At 55.7% G+C, this 21456-nt stretch overlaps 1 protein-coding gene across 1 annotated transcript; it reads right to left on the reverse strand.

Annotated features, from left to right (window-relative positions):
* Positions 1 to 791: 791 nt before the first annotated feature.
* On the reverse strand, positions 792 to 18521 carry LOC103660259 (alanyl aminopeptidase, membrane; the record flags this gene model as incomplete). Its single annotated transcript, XM_040642797.1, is given in 20 exon segments — positions 792 to 1402; positions 4634 to 4715; positions 5135 to 5275; positions 6246 to 6413; positions 6545 to 6655; positions 7400 to 7491; positions 10371 to 10518; positions 11332 to 11387; positions 11503 to 11636; positions 12912 to 12991; positions 13258 to 13433; positions 14920 to 14985; positions 15128 to 15193; positions 15347 to 15490; positions 15591 to 15704; positions 15966 to 16120; positions 16203 to 16329; positions 16759 to 16898; positions 17011 to 17153; positions 17702 to 18521. Coding segments are annotated over 20 exon segments (2895 nt in total). The 3' UTR covers positions 792 to 1249.
* Positions 18522 to 21456: the final 2935 nt, after the last annotated feature.

Raw genomic sequence — 21456 nt, forward strand, 5'->3', positions numbered from 1 at the left:
TCTGTCACCTCCCATGTTCCCTCCACCAGCCTGGGGTGCTCAGCACGGCCTTGTGGGGGCTGAGGCTGAGGTGAGCTTCCAACAACCTGGTTCCATTTGCCAAGAAGTCTCATGTGGGCTATGGAGTCATGTGGGTCCCAGACCTTCTCAGAATAGCACTGACCCCCGGCTGCCCCAGGTGATCTGAGTGGCACCTGCCTTTTTCTGCATGCTACTCTTGAAAACAACCACTTTACAAATTGATATCCCACCTTCCACCATGGATCCTGGAGAGGAGATGGGACAGGGCCTTGGCCAGTGAGGGGTCAGACCAGGCCTGGATCCCAGGGCTTGCTGCCCTCACTCCGAGCCCCTCTCTCACTGTTCCAGGTGTGCTGAGACACAAGAAGAGGGGACCAATCAGCACCCTGTTCCCTTCCCTCGTGTTAGGGCAGGAGCTGACCCCAAGCATCTGGAACTATGGAAACTTCTGCTTTCTGCAAAAACACTCCCTCCACCATCAGGACTGCCCTGGGCCTGGCACCAAGCCCCGGCTCTCCCCACTCCACCATGAGCTGGGTCTGTGTTGCCTGGCCTCCTCGTAGCTCCCCAGCACCCGGGGTCTCCAACCGCCAGGGGAATATGGATGAAAGGGCGCTGCAGGCAGACCCCACAGGACACACAGGCATTCTGGATACTCCTCCTTTCCTGTGCTCGCTGGGGGTCCCAAACACCCCAGGTTCCCTCCCTCCCAGTCTTCCTGGCTGCTGTGCAAACCCACTCCTGCTCTAGTTTGGTAATGAATCTAGACATTGACCTAGAAATCCTTTATTTACATTTTCTCTTAGAAAAAAAAATATAGATCTTGTGCCCTGTTGATTCTTCAGGTTCAGGGTCTTTATGGGAAGGTGAGAGAGGGCACAGGGCTACCCCGCCAAGGCCATCCATCGTCCATCGAGGGCTTCTGCTCATCTGGCCCTAGAGCTGGGCTTCCCTGAGATCAGCCCCAGGGCCCTGGGTGACAGGCACCATGCCAGGCCCGGGATGGGGGTGGCATGAGGGGCAGGGGCTGGGAGGTGCTTGGACAGTCTGGCCATCAGGAACCGGATTGGCCCCATGGGCACAGTGGAGAAAACGTAGGCCAGAGATTTCGTCCCTGAGGGGAGGACACCATTGCCTCAGGCTCCAGGAATGGGGTGCTGCCGTGGGCCACAGGGGCAGACAGCCAGAGGCATCTCGCATGGGGGCCAGGTGACGATTAAGGCAAGGACTATGAGCTGTTTTCTGTGAACCACGTGAGCACCACCTCCTTGTTTTCATTCACCCACTTGATGTTCGCTTTGGTCTTCTCCAGGATTTGCTCCAGAGCCCGCGTGGCCGAGCCGAAGCCTACGTCCATGTTGTTGTTCTTGAATTGCTCCAGCTGCAGGGAAACGAAGATTCTCAGCCCCAGGCTGGGTCTCTAACACAGCCTCAAGCAGAGGGCTGCCCGGTCCTCTGTCCTCCCACCCACATTAGGGCTCTTGGGAACACAGCCACAGCCTATTCCCCAGGAGAGAAAGGGCCCGTCCTTCTCTCCCCCTGGGATAAAGTCTTTATCTAGGGCAGAGTCAAAAGTATGGCTCCTGTATAGATCTGAGCTTCACTGTATGGTTCTTTATTGAGTTGGCCCTCAGTTTTTCATTGAATTTTAATCTCAGCCCAATCAAGGGAGGGGGGAGGGACAAATTAAACAAAATACCACAAGGAAGCAATCAGGCAAATTCAAAATGTGGCCATTTCTATACTACAAATAACCTCGTTGTTTCAACAACTAAATGGCATTATTTAAAAAAAAAAGATGTCACAGATTAAAAGATATATTACTAGAGGCTGTAGCCAGGGCAATTAGGCAAGAAAATGAAATAAAAGGCATCCAGAAAGGAAGAAGTAAAACTTATCACCGTTAGCAGATGACATGATTTTGGATACAGAAAATCTTAAGGAGTCTACCAAAAAAAACCTATTAGAACTAACGAATTCAGCAAGGTGGCAAGATGCCAGAGTGATATACCAAGATCATAGAGCACTTCTGCACACTAGCAATGAGAAATACAAAAATGAAATTAGGAAAATAGTTCCATTTACAATAGCATCAAAAAGAACAAAATACTGAGGAATAAATTTGACAAAAGACATGTAAGATGGGCATGTCGGAAACTATAAAACATTGTTGAAAGAAATTAAGACCTAAAGAAAAGGAAAAAAAGACCCAAATAGACCCAAATCTGTGTTAATGGACTGGAAGACTTAGCTTTATGCCATGGCAACCCTTCTCGAATTGATCTACAGACTTGATGCCATCCCTATCAAAATTCCAACTGCCTTTGGTTTTTTTCCCAGAGATGGACAAGCTGATCCTAAAATTCATAAAGCAATGCAAGGGACTCTGAATAGCCAAACAATCTTGAAAAAGAACAAAGTTGGAGGGCTTACGTTCCTAAACTCACTGCAGAGCTACAGTGACCAACAGAGTGTGGTACTGGCATAGGGACAAATAGATTAATGACAGACGACTGAGAGTTCAGAAATAAACCCTTACATTTACAGTCAACTGATTTTCAACAAGGGTGCCAAGACCGTTCAGTGGGGGAAAGAACAGTCTTTGCCACAAATGGTGGTGGCACAACTGGACAGCCACATGCAAAAGAATGAAGCTGGACCCCTGCCTTAGACCACATACAAAAATAAAGCCAAAATTGATCAAAGTCATAAATGTAAGAGCTAAAATGGTAAGATTCTTAGTAAAAAGCATGTATACATCTTTGTGACCTTGGGTTAGTCAACTGTTTCTTAGGTATGACACCTAAAGCACAAGCAATAAAAGAAAAATTTAGAAAGCTGGACTTCATCAAAATACAAAAAAGTTCAGTGCACCAAAAGACGCTATCGAGAACAGAAAAAGACAATCTACAGACTGGAAGAAAACATTTGCAAATCAGGTACCCAGTAAGGGCCTAGTATCCAGAATATATAAAGAACTCTTACAACTCAGCAATAAAGAGACAAATATCCCAATTAAAAAATGGGCACAGGATTTGAATAGACAGTTCTCCAAAGAAGATATACGAATGGCCAGTAAGCACATGAAAAGATGCTCGACGTCATTAGTCATTAGGGAAATGCTATTCATATTACTTCATACCCACAGAGTGGCTATAATTAGAAAGAAAGAAAGAAAGAAAGAAAGAAAGAAAGAAAGAAAGAAAGAAAGAAAGAAAGAAAGAAAGAAAGAAAGAAAGGAAGGAAGGAAGGAAGAAACAAGAGTCTACAAAGACGGAAAGACGTTGGAACCCTCCTACATGGCACTGGAATGTAAATTAGATGCAGTTACTTTGGAAAACATCTTGGCAATTTCTCAAAAAGTTAAACATAGAGTTACCAAACAACCCAGCAACTCCACTTCTAGGTGTATCCCCAAGAGAAACAAACACATATGTTCCCTCAAAAATATGTATATGAATATTCATGGCAGCGTTATTCATATAGTCAAAAAGTGGGCATGCCTGGGTGGCTTAGTCAGTAAAGCGTCTGCTTTCTGCTCAGGTCATGATCCCGGGGTCCTGGGATCGAGTCCCTCATCGGGCTCCCTGCTCAACAGAGAGTCTGCTTCTCCCTCTCCCTCTGCTCCTCTCCGGCCCTGCTCGTACTCTCTCCCACGCTCACTCTCTGTCTCTCAAATAAATAAATAAAATCTTTTTAAAAAAAGTGGAAACCACCCAATGTCTATCGACTGATTGGTGGATAAACAGATGTGGTGTATCCACACAATGGAATATTATTCAGCCATAAAAAGGATGCTACACGCTACAACATGGGGGAAACTTGAAAGCTTGACGCTCAGTGAAAGCCAGACACAAAAGGCCTCATATTATATGATTCCATTTTATGAACTATCCAGATTAGCCATATCCATAGAGACAGAAAGTAGATTAGTGGTTGCCAGGGGCTGGCGACAGAGGAATGGAGAGTGACTGCCACAGTTTCTTTTTGGGGGTAATGACAATGTTCTGGAACTAGATGGTGTATCAATTACATCTCAATTAAAAAAAAAAGACACATCAACCTAATACAATGAGTTAACTTTGTTTGGCTTCTGATTTGAACATACATATCATTGCAAAAAGAATTTTAAAAGAAACCTAGGGGGTTTAAAATGGCCCCGGGTAGAATATGATAGTAAGAAATTGTTCATTTTCTTGGGTTTGCTAACGACATTGAGATTATCTTTTAAAAATTCCTTTATTTTAGATAGGACTAAACCACTTACACATGAAATTATGTAAGTGATCTCTGCTTGAAAATTATCCACCCCCAAAAAAGAATCGGCAAAATGTTGGTAATTGTTCAATCTGAGTAATGGGTACATGGAGGTTCATGTACACGATTCTCTTTACTTTTTGCCAATACAAAAATTCCAAGATGCATGTTTCTGATGGCACTGTCACTGTTTAGAAAGCCTGGATGCCCAGCCTCCCCTGGAAATGAGGAAGGCCCGACGGCATGGAGCCCAAGGTCCCTTGGGAGCACACTCAGGGGGCACTCGCTGAATGTCAGCTGCCCGTTTAGACGGGATGGGCCTCTGGGTGCCGCCCCAGGATCCAGGGCTGCTTACCTGCTGCAGCTCGAACTCCGTGGAGAACCGCTGGGTCGCTGCCCGGATGAGGTTGGAGAAGGAGAAGGAACCAGTGCCATAGCTGTGAGGAGGGGGACAGAAGAGCCGGGAGGGGCTGAGAACTAACGCTCAGTGACTGGCCGGCGACACTGTACCCTCACAGCCAGCCTGTGACTGTCCTCATCTTGTAGATGAGATGAAATGACGTGCTCCAGGACATGAACACAGGTCTGACTGCAGTGTCCCTGCTCCCATCTCTGCAGAGAACAGACTTTCTTTCCCCCAAGTGCAAAGAGAGCCGGCCCATACCCTGCCTTGTCTTTGCCCCGCACCTGACTGACCTCAAGCTGGGTTAGTTTTCCAGCATTCCTTGGCAGTGCCCACAGCCCCCCAACTTCCAGCCCGGCAGTGCCCCATGCACACAGACACACAAACCGTCCCCCCCCCCAGGACACCCCAGCCTCGGTGGGCACTTTTCCTAACACGCTTCCGCAGACTCACTCCTCAAAGAGCTTCTTCCAGTTGCTCTGGACGAAGTCCCAGACCAGACTTTGCCCGACGACATTGCTGGCGATGCTGTTAAGCGTGGAGGCGACATCTTGTTTCCGGATGAGGTCAGGGTTCAGGGTGTAACTCAGGTACCTGTGAGGGCAGGATGCTGACTTAGTGACCACTTCCAAGGGCTCTAGTCAGAGGATTCGAGAGAGAACCCAGGACGGCGAAGGACCCCACCCTCCCCTCCCCCACACTTCCTCTGCAGCCTCTTAATTTCACTTCAGCCTACTGAGGGTTCAAGACCCCTTAGTCCTACCTCCCTCTGGTAGAAGGGATACTGAGTCTGCTAGGGAGGATCACTGGCTACGCCAAGTGTCCTGTGTCACATGGCCCCGGTGCCTGATAAATATCTGATGAGGGACCAGGAACAAATGAATAAAGGAAGGAATACCTGAGCCAAGAGCCGTGTACCAGGTAGGGTGGCTCCATTTGTCTTTTTTTTTTTAAGATTTTATTTATTTATTTGACAGAGAGAGAGAGAGAGCCAGCGAGAGAGGGAACACAGGCAGGGGGAGTGGGAGAGGAAGAAGCAGGCTTCCAGCGGAGCAGGGAGCCTGATGCGGGGCTTGATCCCAGGACCCCGGGATCATGCCCTGAGCTGAAGGCAGATGCTTAATGACTGAGCCACCCAGGCGCCCCTACATCTGTCTTTGACATGGAGGGAGGCCCTTCTTTCCTGGGGTCCGGCAGTGGGAGCCAGGAGCCTTCATGCAAGGGCCTGAGGTGTGGCCAGCTGCACATCTAAAACGACTCAGGTGCAGCTGCCCCGAGTCCCTGACAGACAGGAGAACTGAACTGCAGTCAACTACAGGCTAAGAAGCCACAGCAGTTAAAAGCCTGGGACGGAGACCCAGACCTGGGTTCCGATTAAGCTTCTGGACTTTGGGCAAGCTGCTTTGCATCTCTGAGCCTCAGTGTTCTCCTCTGTGAAACGGGGAACATCCTGGCCCACCGCACGAGTTTGTGGGGATCCCGTGAACGAGAGTGTGGAGGCCTGGCTGGGTCGTTCTCTCCCAGGGGGGATCCTGGTCCCCAGTGCGGAGGGAGACTCCCTCACCTGTTCAGGATCCAGACCTGGTTGCTGCAGGCCAGGGCTGCCCGCAGTTTGTCGGCCTCGTTTACCAGCGTGGCATTTCGGAACTGCTCCCACACGAAGTTCCACTCCTCCTCACCGCCCTGGGCAACGGCGTTGCAGTAGATGGTGGAGCGCAGGTTGGGGTAGATCCTGGCGAGCGGTGGGGTGGGGGGTCAGGGGTGGAGCAGGAGCAGGGAGGCTGGGACGAGGGTCTGACGAGGCCATGGCTGTGGGCTTGAGGGACGGATGAAGGTTGGGGGAGGAGCGGGGGACACACTCACGGGTTATTTTGGGGGTCCTTCTTCCACTCCGCGAAGAGAGTTGAGACCAGCTGCTTACACCGAGGAACCCCATAGGTACAGGCGGTGCTGACGGCGTTAATCTCGCTGTACCTGTGCCAAGGATGACATTTGGTCAACGTGCTCATGGGTCACCTGGGCCACACTCCGGCCAAGATCCCCCTGCTAATGCACAGCTCTAGGGAGGACGGCAGGGCCCGGGCTCTGTCTCTGGCTGCGGCCCACCCGGTCCACCAGGTCCCCCTGTTTGTTTTGTGCCTTGGGCAGCCCAGGGACCTAGAGGGGTCAGCACAAGCTCCAGCCCCAATCTGAACATCTAGAATCTAAATGACCAAGGGGCGTGTGGGTGGCTCAGTCGGTTAAGCAGCCAACTCTTGGCTTCAGCTCAGGTCATGATCTCAGGGTCCTGGGTTTGAGCCCCATGTCAGGCTCTGTGCTCAATGGGGAGTCTGCGTGAGGATTCTCTCTCTCTCCCTTTCCCTCTTCCCCTCCCCAGCTCATGCACACTAGTCCTCTGTCTCTCTAAAATAAATAAACAAATCTTTAAAATAAAATGACCAAGCCAGTGAGGGACCTCAGTTTCAGCTTGGTCCCTTGTGCAAAGAGGTCAGATGGGCCCACAGGCCACAAAGAGCCTCAGGGCAGGCCTCCTCTCCTGGGAGGGGGGGGCTGTTCCTCTTCCTGATGGTGGCCCTGGTCCAGCCAGGAGATGTCCTCCAGAGGGGTGGACACTGCAGGGCCCCGCCCTGGACTCCCCAGGTCAGGGTGGCAGGGCGCCCCTGACCCCCAGAAATGAGGAAACGAGCAGGGCTCTGAGCTTCCCAGCAGCACACTCACTGTTCCATCAGGGTCTGTGGGTGCTCAGTCCAGTTTTTGGTGATAGTCTCGAAATAATCAAAGAGAGGCGTGACCTGCTTCCTCAGGTAGTTCTGGGAAAAAGAAAACAGGAAGGGCTTCGAAGGTGAGACACACACTTGACCTTTCTGGAGCCCCTTGAAGCCTCTGAAGTGGGTGGGGCTCATGGCACAGAGGCGGAGAGGCTGGAGGCTCAGGCCTCGCCCGGGGCCGCAGGGCTCAAAGGGGTCGGCGAGGGCCCTGGTTTCAGCTCATGGGTCTGAGGTTCTCCCATCCAAAAGCCTCAGTCAGTCTAACACTCCAGGTCTCCGTGCCGCACTTTTGAATATGGTGTTGGGTCCTACCCCGTCCCACCACGCCCAATGCTAAGTTATCCCACGTGCGCTGTAAGGAGCTTAGAAAACACAGAGCAGCATCTGCAGAAATTAAAATGTACCCGGGAGCTTCCCCGAACTAGGATTTTCAAATTAGTGAGTTGTGCCCTTCTTTTTCCTTTTCTACCTAGCATCTCTGTTGTTCTGCACGCTGCTCTTTGTCTCCGGCACTGGGACGGAAGCCCTGCCTTGGGTCCAAGAACGAACTTCAAACTTCGGAGAACAAGGGAAACAGGAAGGGAAAGCAGAGTGGATGAGGGGCCCGTGCAGTCAAGGAGCTGGAAGGTGGGGACAGAGGGAGGGACGGGCAGAGTGGCTGAGCCTGCCGCACAGCACCTGACAAGGGGCGTGCGGAGCCAGAAGCAAGACTGGCTGCGACATGGCTCAGAGCCAGAGGGACAGGTCTACAGGGGACGGGGGTGAGGCGGGGGCTGGACACAGGGAGAAGGAGTCAGAGTCTGTAGCAGGAGCAATTAAACCCCCGAGCTCCCGCCTCCCTCTTGGCAGCAGGCAACATCCCGCCCTCCCTCGTGGGTGAGGCTGAATGAGTGGGGGCTCAGAACTGGGGGTCGCCAGACACAGGGCAAGGACTGGTGGACTGCAGAGAGGGCCAGAGGTGGAAGTTTATATCCTGAATGGAGATATCGCCAGTTTCTCCCCCCATCCCCAATCCCAGAAAGTGAGCATCACCAGCTTCGTTCTACAAGATAGAGGATGACTCTCTGGTCTCAGGGGAGCACACTCATGGATACTATTCTTTTCTTTTTCTTTTTTTAGTAATCTCTAGACTCAGCGTGGGGCTTGAACTCAAGACCCCAAGATCAAGAGTCACATGGTCTTCTGTCTGAGCCAACCAGGAGCCCCATGGATACTAATATTTGAGGGTCCCCATGAGGAGTCACTTGGCCACCCAGTCACCCCTCAATGAGACCTGAGGGTGACAAATGTGACCTCCTCATGGAACTTCCAACTGCCTTTTATTGCCTCACTCTAATTCAAAGGGGGCGGCTCAGCCTCCCCCGTGGTTTCTCAAGAGGGGACCAAAACAAACAGAAGACCCAGGAAACCAGTCAATGGAAGAAAAAGAAAGCTTCGTAAAAGCCTGAGATGAATACCCTCTGAGCGTTCAGAGATTTGTAAAGGATGCAGGAACCAGGACCAGTACCTGGAAGTTTAAACACAGGACAGAAGAAAGGCCAACGCAAGAACAGTAGGTTGGATTTCAGGGGGCCCAGAAAGAGAATGGAACAGCAAGCGGGAAAGAACGTCATAAGGAGCAATGCCAAAATGCCCAGACGGAAAGGGCAGGAGGAGGAGAAAGACCCATACAAAGGCCAACCAAGGATTGAGAGAAGAGTCCACAGGCTTCCAGAAGGGAGAGAACAGCCACACTCAAATAACCAGGAATGAGCAAGGCTCTGAGCTTCTCAACAGCAACACGGGAGGCTGGGCCTCAGGGGAGCGAGGCCTGAAATTCGCTGAGGAATCATTTGCAACCTAGAACCTTCTAAACCCAGGTAAATTCTGGGTCTTGTGTGGCAGTGGGACAAAGACATTGCAGACGGTATCCCTCCATGTCCTATGGACACTTTCTCAAAAACTCCTGTAGGGGGTGCTCCCCTGGGGGAGGGCCTCCGGCCCCAGAGCTGAGCAGCAGCTCACCAAATATCATGGCTTCACTGCGTCAGGAGGATGGGGTCACCCCAGGGTGGGCAGGTTACTGAGTGAAAAGCTCACTTACCCTAATACCCTAATGTGAGAATTCTGTAATTAAAAATGATCTCTTCAAGGGGCGCCTGGGTGGCTTGGTCGATTAAACGCCTGACTCTTGATTTCGGCTCAGGTCACGATCTCAGGGTTGTGAGATCGAGCCCCGCGTTGGGCTCCGTGCTGGGTGTGGAGTCTGCTTAAAATTCTCCCTCTGCCCCTTCCCACCCAATCTCATGCACGCAGTTGCTTTCTTTCTCTCAAAGAAAAAAAAAACTCTTCAAGTATCATCTGTGGTATAATAGTCATCACAAGGATATTGTAGTTTACTTAACCAATCCCCGACTGTTCCACATGTCAGCGTTTTGGGTCCTTTTTTTTTTTTTTTTTGGTCTGAAACTGCTGAGTTTCCCTCTGGTCTCCCTCATGGGAGCCTCAACATATCCCACCCACAAGCACCCCAACTTCAAAGCTGAAACACCTGCATCTCCCTCCCCGCCCTTGGGCTAGACAGGGATGGGCTGGCTCACTTCACAGCGGGGTTCGCTGGGGCCGAAGAGAGTGGGCCAAAGCCACACGGCTGAGAAAAGGCGGGCCTTCCCAATTCCCAGGGCAGGGTCTGCCACCGTCCAGAACAGCGCACTTCGCTAGAAGTCTGTGTCCTTTCTTTGCCCTCCCAACCTGCTCACCTCGTCGGTACCTGCTCCCTTTACCCCATAGCCCTCTCGCACCCCGCCTGCTCTGGCAAAGAACCGGTGTCGTGGCAGTCTGCAGGGTCCACCGCTCCAGCCAGTATTTCTGCGAACTCCCTAATGCTGCAAGTTCAGGCACCAGAGCAAACGGCCCTTGAACCCCACCGCGCCCCTCCGTACCGTCATGGGGCCGTAGACCTCAGAGCGGTCGAACATGAGTCTGAAGTAACTCAGGCTGCTCAGAGCGGCCTCCCAGGGCATGTACTCTCTCTCTCCGATCAGGAAGAGGGTGCTGTTCAGCGCCAGGGTGACGGGCACCTTTTGAGCACTGGGGACAAAGAGACAGGCTCAAGTAAGTCCAGCCCCTTGGACGGAACTTCAACCCCCTCATGGAACCTGAGGTCCCAGAGCCCCAGCTGAGCCGCTCAAGTGTTCACCGTGGATGGGGCGGGGGGACATGGATGCTGGATGCTGCCACAAACGAGGCCAGTTCAGGCCACGCCTCACCCACGGCCAGTCACGTACTGTGACCCGCTTTACAAATAGGAAACTGAGGCTCAGAGAGGTCAAGTGACTTGCCTAAGGCCACAGAGCTGAGATTCATCAGGACGAAAAGCCTGTGCTCTTTATTCTGCCCACCTCTTCTCTGATTTGCTTGGCCCTCTGTGCCTTCCTCCCCCCTCCCTCTCAAACCCTGTGCACACGTTCGTTTCATAAATGTCCGTGTCTATGGGGGCATTACTTAAATCAGCTTAGCACCTGCAGGAAACACAGCAGGTGCTGTGTCTCTCCTGTCCTGGCCTCCCCAGATGTTTTGAGCACCTAGAGTGGCGGCCTGGCACACTGCTCATGCTCAGAGAAAGCTCGGTGCTGTGCAGTACGGTGTGGCTTTAGAGTGGACAGGCCTGTGTCTGGCTGTCAGGGGCTCCTCCCGTGCGGCCTCAGGTAAAGTACTCACACTGAGTCTCGGATGCCCTATCTGGGGCCCAGGGAGGGGTGTACAGAAGCTCAGGGAGCCCGCAGCCCTGTGCCTGAGACGGTAAGGCTGAGAGGAAGAGCAGCGGCTCTCGACACGGACACGCACTTGCTAAAGTCACCAGGCCTGAGCCAGGTTGGGCCCGAGGAGGAAGAGGGCACTCACCTGGCCAGGTTGAAGGTGTCATGGATGACCTGAGCCCGGTTGATGACAGGGATGACCTAGAAAGGGCAACAGAGGCTATGACCTCAGGCTGGCGGTGGGGGTGGGCCCGGCAGTCTGGGGCACCATCTTGGGCCCGGGGCCTGGGCGGGGGGGCGGGGGGCAGACACCCACCGACAGGTCCGTCTGCAGCTGAGTCTGGATCCTTCTCCAGTTGTCTTCATCATAGTTCACCAGGTAGTAGCCCGTCACATTGAGGTTCAACAGGAGCCACTCATTATTTGTGGTTTTGAACAGGTCATTCTGGACTGTGGAGAGAGACCAGAGCTGGGTGGGGCTGCTCAGAAGGCCACAGGCTGACCCTTGGCCTGCCTCTGTCCAGGCCTCAGCAGGAGCAGCCTCCCATGCAGCCTGGCACCGGCTGGCCCTCAGCCTCGGGTGATGGCAAGGAGAGAGGAGGAGAAGGGGCGCGGGACTGGGCTGCCAGGCCATACTCTGCCTTGGGCCGGCCAGTGACCTCAGAGGGACCTCGTGCCATCTCTGCCCCTCCGTGCCCACCCTGCCTTCCACAGGCTCCGCATGGCTGGGCCGTGACCGCGGCCTGGACATCTCCATCCGCACACCCCCAGGCCACTCAGACTCAACCCCCCAGGCTGCTGTCCTCCACCTCCCCCTCTCCGGGCCTGTAGCCAGCTCCAACAGGCCCCAGTCACCGAGCAGGGAGCCCAGGCCATGCCTCCCTGCTGGTCGACCCCCCAGTGTTGCCCCTCTCTGCCCTCCCTTCCAGCCTTTCTCCCGGCGGCCAGAGGACGTCCTTCCATAGAGGTGGTCCTTGCCCACTTCCCACCTGCCCCGGCTCCTCCGGGCCTNAGGACACAGCCGCGGTGTCCTGCAGCCTGTAGGGACCTCAGGAACCAGCCGCACCTTGGGGGCACACCTCTGGCCTAGCCACGGTCCCTACGTTCTCTCCTACCACTCCGCCTTGCACGCGCTCTTTCTTCTGCCGCCATGAGCCTGGCTAGGTCCTTCCCTTCCTCTAAGATGCCACTCACCTCCTCCAGCCTTCCCTCACCTCTCCACAAAGCTGAATCTTTCTTATTCCAGGCTCCCTGCCTTGTGCCCCAGCAGCCCAAAGGCTGTCCATGCCTCTGTTAAAAGCACTCGACAGAGCTCTGGAAAGTTCTAGCTGCTTAGCTTCCTTCTCTTCATCTGCAGTGCTGGCCGAGGCCGAGGATAAATTGCCTCAAGCTTGGTTTCCTCGGTACCTGGCAGAGCAGGGCTGTTCATACTTTCTGCCAGGTGCTGTTTAAACATTTCATATACATTCTCTTCCTTAGTCCCCACACAATTCAACGGGGTAGACATCATTCTCAGCCCCATTTTGTAGATGAGGAAAGGGAGACCAGAGAGGGATGCTAACTCGCCCAGGGTCACACAGCTGGGCAACAGCAGAGTAGAGCTTAGAACCAAAGCAGTCGGCTCCAAGGAAGCCATCACTGAGGCCTGCCGTAGCCCCGAGAGCGTGGGCCAGGAGCTGGGAGTAGGGGGTGTGCCTGCTGTCCACTAGGGCACGGCCGGGTTACCCTGTGCAGTGCCCGGAAGCCAGTAGTCTGTCTGCTGTATGCCGTTTTTCACAGAAGTGATGGGCACAATCCACAGGTAGCTGCAACAAGAAACCCCAAGACCGGCTGGTGAGAGACAGCAGCTCCTGGACACGGCCGGGGAGAGCCACCTGGCCCGGGCTCCCCGTGCCCGCCCAGCTCCGGCGCCAAGCACGCCCATCCTCCCGGCCGGAGAGGGAGAGCCCGTCTCCAGCCACCAGGGCAGGGACCGTGGCAGGCCGGGACCCGCGATGGTCAAGGGGCACCACGGCCACTGCCCCTTGGAGCCCTCCCTAGGACGCCTGCCCCGGGGACCCCGTCTGCTCACTTGAACTCTGAGGGGCGGGTGACGTTGGACGTGGGATCGAGGAGGAAGTGCTGCTGGGAGAGGGTGCCTGTGGTGGTGTCCACGGTGATGACCGGGAAGCCCATCTGCAGGATCCAGCGGTCCATGATGGCACGCACGGAGTCAGGCAGACTGATGGCCCTTTGGTCGTCTACAGCCTGGGGCGCAGCAACCCGGGGCGGCCGTCAGCGCAGCGCCCCCGCCACTCTGCCCACCCGCCGCAGCCTGGGCAGACCCCCGGCCTCGCTCTGGAAGGGCCACCCTGTGGGGAGGCAGGAGCCGGGGTCCCAGCACCAGGGCTGGGCGAGCTGAGAACTTCCAGGCATTTGGTGCGCCGCACATCGGCCAAGCAAATCCATGTGGGCCCCCCGCTTCTGTGGCCCAACGTGAGGTGGATATGTGGGGGGGCGCCCAGCACAAACACCCCTGGAGGAGGAGAGGGCAGAGGAGCAGGCAGGGTGCAGAGCCAGGGAGAGGGTAAGAGTTTGGGTGGTCTGGGGAACGGGCTTCGGGTGCTCTCTATTGTTTTCCTAGGTCTTTTTTCATCTGTTTCCATGCACGTGCATTGCTTTTGTAATAACGGCAAAAAACCAACAACATCTGTTAATAAGTGAGAAAATAAAGACAGGAAAGAGGAAGAAGAGCCTTAGAAGGGCAGAAGCTGAGCAGGGAGGGGGAGGTGGAGCTGCTGCAGAGAGAGGGGGCTTGGGGACAGAGGGAGTGGGAGGGAGGGAGGGAGGGGTGGAGCTGGAAGGGCACCTGGCATGGAGGAGGGCTCAGCTTTGCAGGAGAGGAAGGAGCGGGAGACTGAGGCAGGCTAGGAAGACAGTGGATGTGGAGGGCAGGGACCGAGGCAGTGAGGTGCCCCCTGTCAGCAGGTTGTGGGAGGTCCAGGGAGGGGGGATGCTGGGGAGGGGGGCCGACCAGGCTCCTGGCAGATAGAAGTTGGACTGGAGACCAGCCAGGAGGGCGCTGGAGCCCAGCTGTGACTCCCTGACAAGGCCGTGGGTCTCCCCACCCTGCTGGACTGGGCTCGGGAGTCTGGAAGGGTCAGTCAGGCTGCTGTGAGGGAGGGGAAATGATGGGGAGATGGGAGTGTGCAGTCTTCAGCCCTAGGAGAGGCAGGGGGGAGGGCGGGGTGATCAGAGGGTCTGTCCCACAGACAGGGCTGCGTGGGGTCTGAGTGGACAGGAATGCGAGGCAGGGCTGGGTGAGAAGGTCAAAGGTGACGCTCAGGGTGCCGGAGTGTGTGGACTTATGGCCGGAGGGGCCCGTCGGGGCACAGGGCAGCCAGGAGTGCTGAGCAGGTGGAATGACCGGACCCAAAGTTCCAGGAAGAGGAGGGCTTAGGAACGTGCGGGCTGGCTGATGAGGCACCCCTCGGCTCCCATCATGGAGCTCCCTACAGCGGGGGCAGCCGCCTGCCCGGGGTCCTGACCCGTGGTCTCGTAACACCTCCTTCGAGGACCTATCGCTGCACCCATTTTACAGATGAGCAACCGAGGCTTCAAAGGACCTGCCTGGGCTGGTAAGCAGTGCAGCTGGACACATCCTCTCCCACACACGCTGCCCCCTACCCCCCTGGGGGCTTGCAGCGTCTCAGGACCCCAACAAAATGGCAGCAGACAGCTGGCCGTTACTGACCTTCTGCAGGTGGTCCCACAGGTCCAGGTAGATGGTGTTCTTGTAGGCAAAGGTGTGGAGGTAGGACTGTGGAAAGACAGGCCACAGTGAGGGCAAAGCTGCTGCTCCCCAGCTTCTCCCACTGACCCCCTGCGGTAGTCAGGGGCTCGGGGACACACAGCAGGTGCTGGGGGAAGCCCACCCCCCATGGCCGGCCAAGGGTACTCACCGCCACGCCCTTCTTGAACAGGTCCTCCGTCAGGAAGCTGGAGAGCATCCTGAGGACCGAAGCTCCCTGGGGAAGGGGAGGGGTCTCAGAAAGCCGTGCCGAGCCAGCAGGACCCTGCACCCCGACTGGGCCAGGGCGGGTGCTCCGGGAGTCCTGGCTGCGGGTGGGTGGGGGCTCTGAGTCCCCACTCCCTCTGCCTGCCCCCCACTGCCTCAGTACCTTGCTGTAGGAGATGGAGTCGAACACCTCGCTGATCTGGGCCGGCGTGTTGACCTCGTCGGCAGGCGAGGACAGAGGGTGGGAGGAGACCAGCGCATCTATGGCCATCACGCTGTACACGTCGTTCAGTACTATGAGGTCTTTCTGCAAAGCCCAGTGGCCATCAGGAGACCAACCTGGCGGTGGGGCGGGGGGGCAGTGGCCACCGACCCCAGACCCGGGGGACCCCAGCCAGCTGGCTCACCAGATTCCAGGTGGGCTCTGCGTAGTCAGCGCCCAGGTATTCCACATAGGAGGCAAAGCCCTCATTCAGCCACAGGTCATTCCACCATTCCAAGGTCACCAGGTTCCCAAACCACTGTTGGGGAGGGAAGGTCAGCCTGGCTAGCCACTCCGGCCTTGTGGTCACTCACAGTACCCAGAATTCCCCTTCACCGTGTGTCCCCCACGTGCCAGGTGCTGGTCAGGACCTCAACGACATCACCGTGGCTCCCCTCCGCTATCCTGCCGGCTGGGACCCTCCCCCCTTCGCAGCTTCCTGGGGCGGAGCCAGGGCCTGTGCCCTCTCCTCCCAGAGCCCCCGGCTCACTTCTCAGCACTCCCTGGGATGTGGGGCTACCTGGTGGGCCAGCTCATGAGCAATCACAGTGACCACCCGCTCCTGGTTGCCGGTGGAGGAGGACTGCAGGTCGTACAGCAGGGCGTTCTCCCGGTAGGTCACCAGCCCCCAGTTCTCCATGGCGCCAGCGCTGAAGTCAGGTAAAGCGACCTGGTCTGGGGAGGCAAGGGCATTGGCAGGATGGGCCCTGGGTAGGGAGCCCCATCCTCTGGCCCCACCACAAGGCCCCTCACTCACCAGATTTGTTGAGTGGGTAGGGTGTGTCATAGTGTGCAGAAAAGAAGTCTAGGATGGGGCCTGTCACATTCAGGGCATAACTTCCATGGCCCTCGTCGATTGCACCAGGCCGAGCCCAGATCCGGATCTGAAAAGAGGATGGAGGTAGGTCAGAGGCCCCTGCTGGGTCTGGCAGATGGGCCGGGCCCCACAGGTCAGCAGGCTAGCGAGGGCCCCAACTAAGTTAAATTGAGAGGTGTGGGCAGCAGAGGAGAAGTCTGGGAGGTGAGGTCTCTGAAGGGCTTTGAGTCCTAAGGAGGAGCCCTTGGGAATAATAGTAGTCACGACCACCGTCTGCCTGGCACCCAGGCGTTGAGAACTCCCTTCCTAAGTAGAGACCCATTTTTCAGATGCAGAGACTGAGGGTCAGAACTTAAGACACTTGTCCAAGATCACTCAGAGCTGTGATTCGAACACTGGTTAGCAACTCAGGGGCAGAGATGGGAGGGAATTAAAACAAGAATATCCCTCGGACCAGGGCCAATCCTGGGGAAGGAGGGCGGGCCCAGCTTCTTACCAGGATGCCACTGGGCGCTCTCGTCTCCACATTCTTGAACTCGCTAACGATGTAGGCCAGCAGGTAGGTCGACATTATAGGCGTGGTTTCAAACTCGGTGATGCTCCAGTTGGGGTCTCCCGTAACAGGGACGGTGGGGCCTAGGCATGGAGAGAATTCGAACACGTGGTGACGCCTCCTCTCCCTGCTCTGCGCCCTAGCTCCGGGGTGCCTCCTTCCTAGGCTGTGCGGCCCCAGGACAGACCCACTCACCTCTGGGCAGCATGTTGGACAGGGCCACGAGGTTGGTGGGGTGGATGAGGGTGATGTTAAATGTGGCCTTCATGGCTGGCTCGTCGAAGCACGGGAAGGATTTCCGGGCACCGGTAGCCTGCATCTGTGTTGTGGCCAGCACCCTGCCCGAACCAGGATGTTAGAGGGTGTGCCGGTGGAATGCCTGCGCCCCGTGAGGGTGGGCGGGGTGGGGGGTTTCAGGGTGTTGCCGGGCATGCCGGAGAAGGGGCGCATGAAAGGCTGGTCCAGCCTCATCCCTGCCCTCCTCCACCTCCCCCAGGCAGCCTCTGGGCCCTGACAGGCCAGCTCCTTTGGGAGATCAGAGCTCCTTCAGGACTCAGGGTCAAAGTCCCGGCAGGCTCCATCCCTGTATTCACCAGGAGGCCTCAGGCAAGTGTCTCTCCCCTGAGCCCCAGTTTTCCTATCTGTCCAAGAGGCTCTTTTCCCACTCGCCCCTGAGTCCCTCATGGGGGGTACGAAAGCCCCCAGGAGAGGACTGCTTTCTAGGCAGCTGTTCCACTAGACCCGTGGTTGGAGCCATGGGCCAGCGAGAGGTTCCGGGAGGTTCAAAGGCTTGCAGTCCAAGCCCTTCCTTGGCCCCCAGGACCCAGCTCTGCCCCAGCATCTGGGACCTGCCCCCACCAAGCAGACAGACCCCCCTGCAACTTACTTTTTGACATCGTTCTCCACGTACTCGCTGCGGTAGAAGCCCACCAGGTCGTCGGCCAGCTCCCCCTGGAACTCGCTGTCCATCTCGTACTCGCTGTTGACCTGCAGCGGCTCCCGCAGGTGCACCACCAGGTACTCGGTGAGCTCCACCAGCTCGGTGCTGTCAATGGCAGGGGCCTGGGAGCCCCCCACGCCCCGCAGGGCCACCCTTTGCCCCTCGATGTTGGTGTAGTTGAGGCTCTTGCTGTGGATGATGATGACGTTGGTGGACTCATTGCACCGGAAGCGAACGGTGCTGTTGCCGCTGAAGATGTACAGGCCCTCACTGTTGGGGGTGAGGTTTGGCCTCAGCGTCACGTTGTAGGAGCTGGGAATCAGAGTCTTGGGGAGGCGGTAACGGTTCCATGGTTTGCTTTGGTCCAAGGTGGTGGCCGCGGTGGTGGTGGCAGTGGCCGTGGGGCTCTCAGTGGAGCTCCCGGTGTTCTTGTTCTTCTCCTGGGCGTACACCACGGACAGGGCGATGATGGTGCACACAGCCGCCACGCCCAGGATGATGACCAGGATGCCCAGGGGCTTGGAAATGTAGAAGCCCTTGGCCATGGTGAGGGCAGGGGGGAAGCTGGGGGAGGTTCAGGACGGCGAGGAGCAAGGCAGCCTCGGGCCAGACTTATATCCCCGGGGGGAGGGGGAGGATCCCCACAGCCCACAGCCTGGGCAAAAATTAACCAGGGCTCACACAGGCAAAGGTCAGTAGGCTGGGCAGGGCACCCTCTGCTCAGGCTCCGGAGAGGAGGAGATCCAGACGCAGTGTGCCAGCGTGCCTGCTGGGGAGCAAAAACGTCACGGGCTGCAGGGAGAGGGCTAAAGGGCGGGCAGCAGGTAGAGGGAGCAGTGGGGCTGGCTGGCACTGATCTGCCTGCGTGCTGGGACCGTGGGACAGAAGCAGGAGGATTGAGGTTAGAGTCAGGGAAGGACTTCCCAGGAGCAAGAGGTGGGAGACGCAGACGAGAGAGCTAGTTTCTGGCTTGGGTCAAGAGCGGCTTGGGTCACGCCTGTGGCTGGACCCCGGCAGGACACCCAGGGCAATTCAAGCCCTGGGGACAGGGTCCCAGCCTCCCTTGAGTTCTTCCCGAGCAGGAGTTCTTCCAGGTTCCCCTCTTATCCCTTCTTGCCAAAAATTTCTATCTCAACTATCAGCATACTGAGAGAAAGAAAGATGTTCCGCCTTTTTTTTTTTTAAGACAGGAGGCCAGTGGAGGCTTAACCTCTTCCCGTCTGTGACCTTGGGCAGGTAACTACCTTGCTGAGAGTTCTCTCCTCATTGGTAGATGACAGTATTCACCTCTCAGCTTTGTTGCACAGATTGAATGAGAAAACATATTAAACACCACATAGCAGAACCAGACGTCATTCCCTTCTTCCTCACTCAGAGCTCAGCCATGGCCTCTTTTCCTATCCTTAGTAGAAACGAAGATATTATTTATCATACTTAATAAAATAATGTTCATTATCACTCTTCCCGTCGGCAGCCCAGTGGCTCAGACCTTGATACCTCCTGACCCTCACTTCCACGTCCAATACTGCCCCCACCCCCTGAGCTCACCATGTCCTTGGTCAAAGCCACTCTCCGTTTATGCAGACACCGTTATCCCCTCACAGACTCGCCACTTCCGTTCAGGCCCCCTCGAACCTGTTTGCCACAAGAACTGGATCGCTTTTCATCACGGTTTCAAACCTTCCTGGGGCACCTGTCTGGCTCAGTCAGCTGAACATGTCACTCTTGATCTCAGGGACGTGAGTTCAAGCCTCATATTGGGGGTAGAGATGACTTAAAAGTAAAATCTTAAAAACAGAACAAAACCCTTCCTTTTGCTCATAAAATCCAGACTAAATCTTCTAAAGGGACCTACAAGTTCAGATGCCATCAGCCTGCCCACTTCCCAGCCTCATTTTCACCACATTCCCTTCTGTCCCAGTGGTCCAGCCACTCTGGTCGTCAGCCAGGCCCCTCTGCCACAGGCCCTTTGCACACGCTCTTCCTGCTCACTGGATCATCTTCTCCCAATTCTTTCCCTAGTTATTTCCTTATTCCTCCTCCCAGTCTTTCTCAGAGAAGCCAAGTCAAGTCCCTATTAGTTCCATCAGTACAACAAACCTCTTCGTCGAAGCCCTATAACTCAGTGCAGTTTTCCGTTTGATCTGTGTGCTGAAGACTTGAGTTCTGTCTGTCTCTCCCAGCAACTGCAGTCCCCCTGAGAGCAGACCCTTGGCTGCTTCCTCTCATCAGCCCCTGGCATGGTGCCTGGCACACAGCAGGTGCTCAATACATACTCGTTGAGTGAACACACACATGCATGAATCACTGCTTATTGAAGTCTTTCTAGCCCCTTTCCATCTCTGTCCCTGCCCCCACTCTAGCCCTGGGAGAACCGCCTGCCCTCTTCTCGGAACCTTCCTCCAACCATGACAGACAAGCAGTGTTCTTGTTCAGGCCGAAAATATCTCAGGGCTCACCTAGGCCAGCTCCATCAGCTTGGAAGCTCCCTGAGAACCTCATTCATCTGCCACTCCCTGCCCCGGCTCGGGTCTGCCTTCCCAAGGCTGTGTGACCGCCTGGGAAGTGAATGCACACATGCCTTGAAGGGACATGTAGGTAAGTTCATTCACACATAACTGCAAGAATGACTGACTGCCACCTGTCGACGGGCCAGTGGAGGCGAGGGGCTGAGTGCAGGGTCTTCGGGGGAATCCGTAATGCCCATCCTTCAGACTGAGGGTGCTCTGAGCCCTTAGCATTTCTGTCCTTCTCTCTAGAGACCTGTCTACCGGGCCCTGGGCTGGCCAGTGTGGACTTCCCACCATGGTGGCCAGGACCCACCCTCCTCAGGCCTGGGCTGACAGAAGCTGAGTGCCCAACAGAAGTTTCCAGCTTGGGCATGGTGACACAAGGGACAGTGGTTCCCAAGGGTGATGTGGCATGTGTTTCCAGTCTATCATCGGGCCAGGATTGGCCTAAGGAGGCCATCTTTATAGCAACCCTGTAGGCTGGTCCCCAGCGCCGAGTGTCCCCCTAAACCAAGTTTCAGTCTGTCCCTGACTGGGCCTACAGCCCCCCCACGTCTGAAGCAGAAAGACCCACAGGCCCACTTGGCCTAATCCCTGCCCCAAACAAAGAAAGAGGCCCTGCCTGCCCCACTGCGGTCTCTTCCTGTTTGTTTTGGACGCGGACCACAGGCCCAGCTGACTGGAATCTTCACTCTTTTGGAAAGAGCCTCTAGTTTTCAAAGTTGGCGCAGCGGGCAGCTTATTGCCCTGTAATAAGGGTCCCTGCTCTGGGCACCAGGCCAGCTCAGGCTGGGGGGCACGGAGAGGGGCGTGCTCTACAGCTTCCCCCCTGCCACGGCCCAAGCCTGGCCATCTTCACACCCCACTGGGTAGTGGTGGCAGTCCCCAAGCTCACCACACCTCAGCAGAAGGATCTTCCTTTCCTGCTCAAACTCCGTCTCTGGCTCCTTGTTGCCTAAGGAATGAAACCTCAGTCTTGAGTCTGAAGACTTTCTGTGAACTTGACTGTCTGGCCTCTCCTCTTTCCAATGCCTATTGTGGCTCCAGCCTCAGCCATTTCCCCAAACCCGCTGGGCCTTTTCATACCTCTGTGCCTTCACTCATCCTGTTTCTGCTACTAGGAATGCCTTTCCTCTCCCTCCTGTCAAACTCCTACTCATCCTTCAAAACCCAGCTCCAATGTCACGGCCT

This window comes from Ursus maritimus, unplaced genomic scaffold (genome assembly GCF_017311325.1).
Source record: "Ursus maritimus isolate PB19 unplaced genomic scaffold, ASM1731132v1 scaffold_27, whole genome shotgun sequence".
In the NCBI taxonomy this organism is placed as follows: domain Eukaryota; kingdom Metazoa; phylum Chordata; class Mammalia; order Carnivora; family Ursidae; genus Ursus; species Ursus maritimus.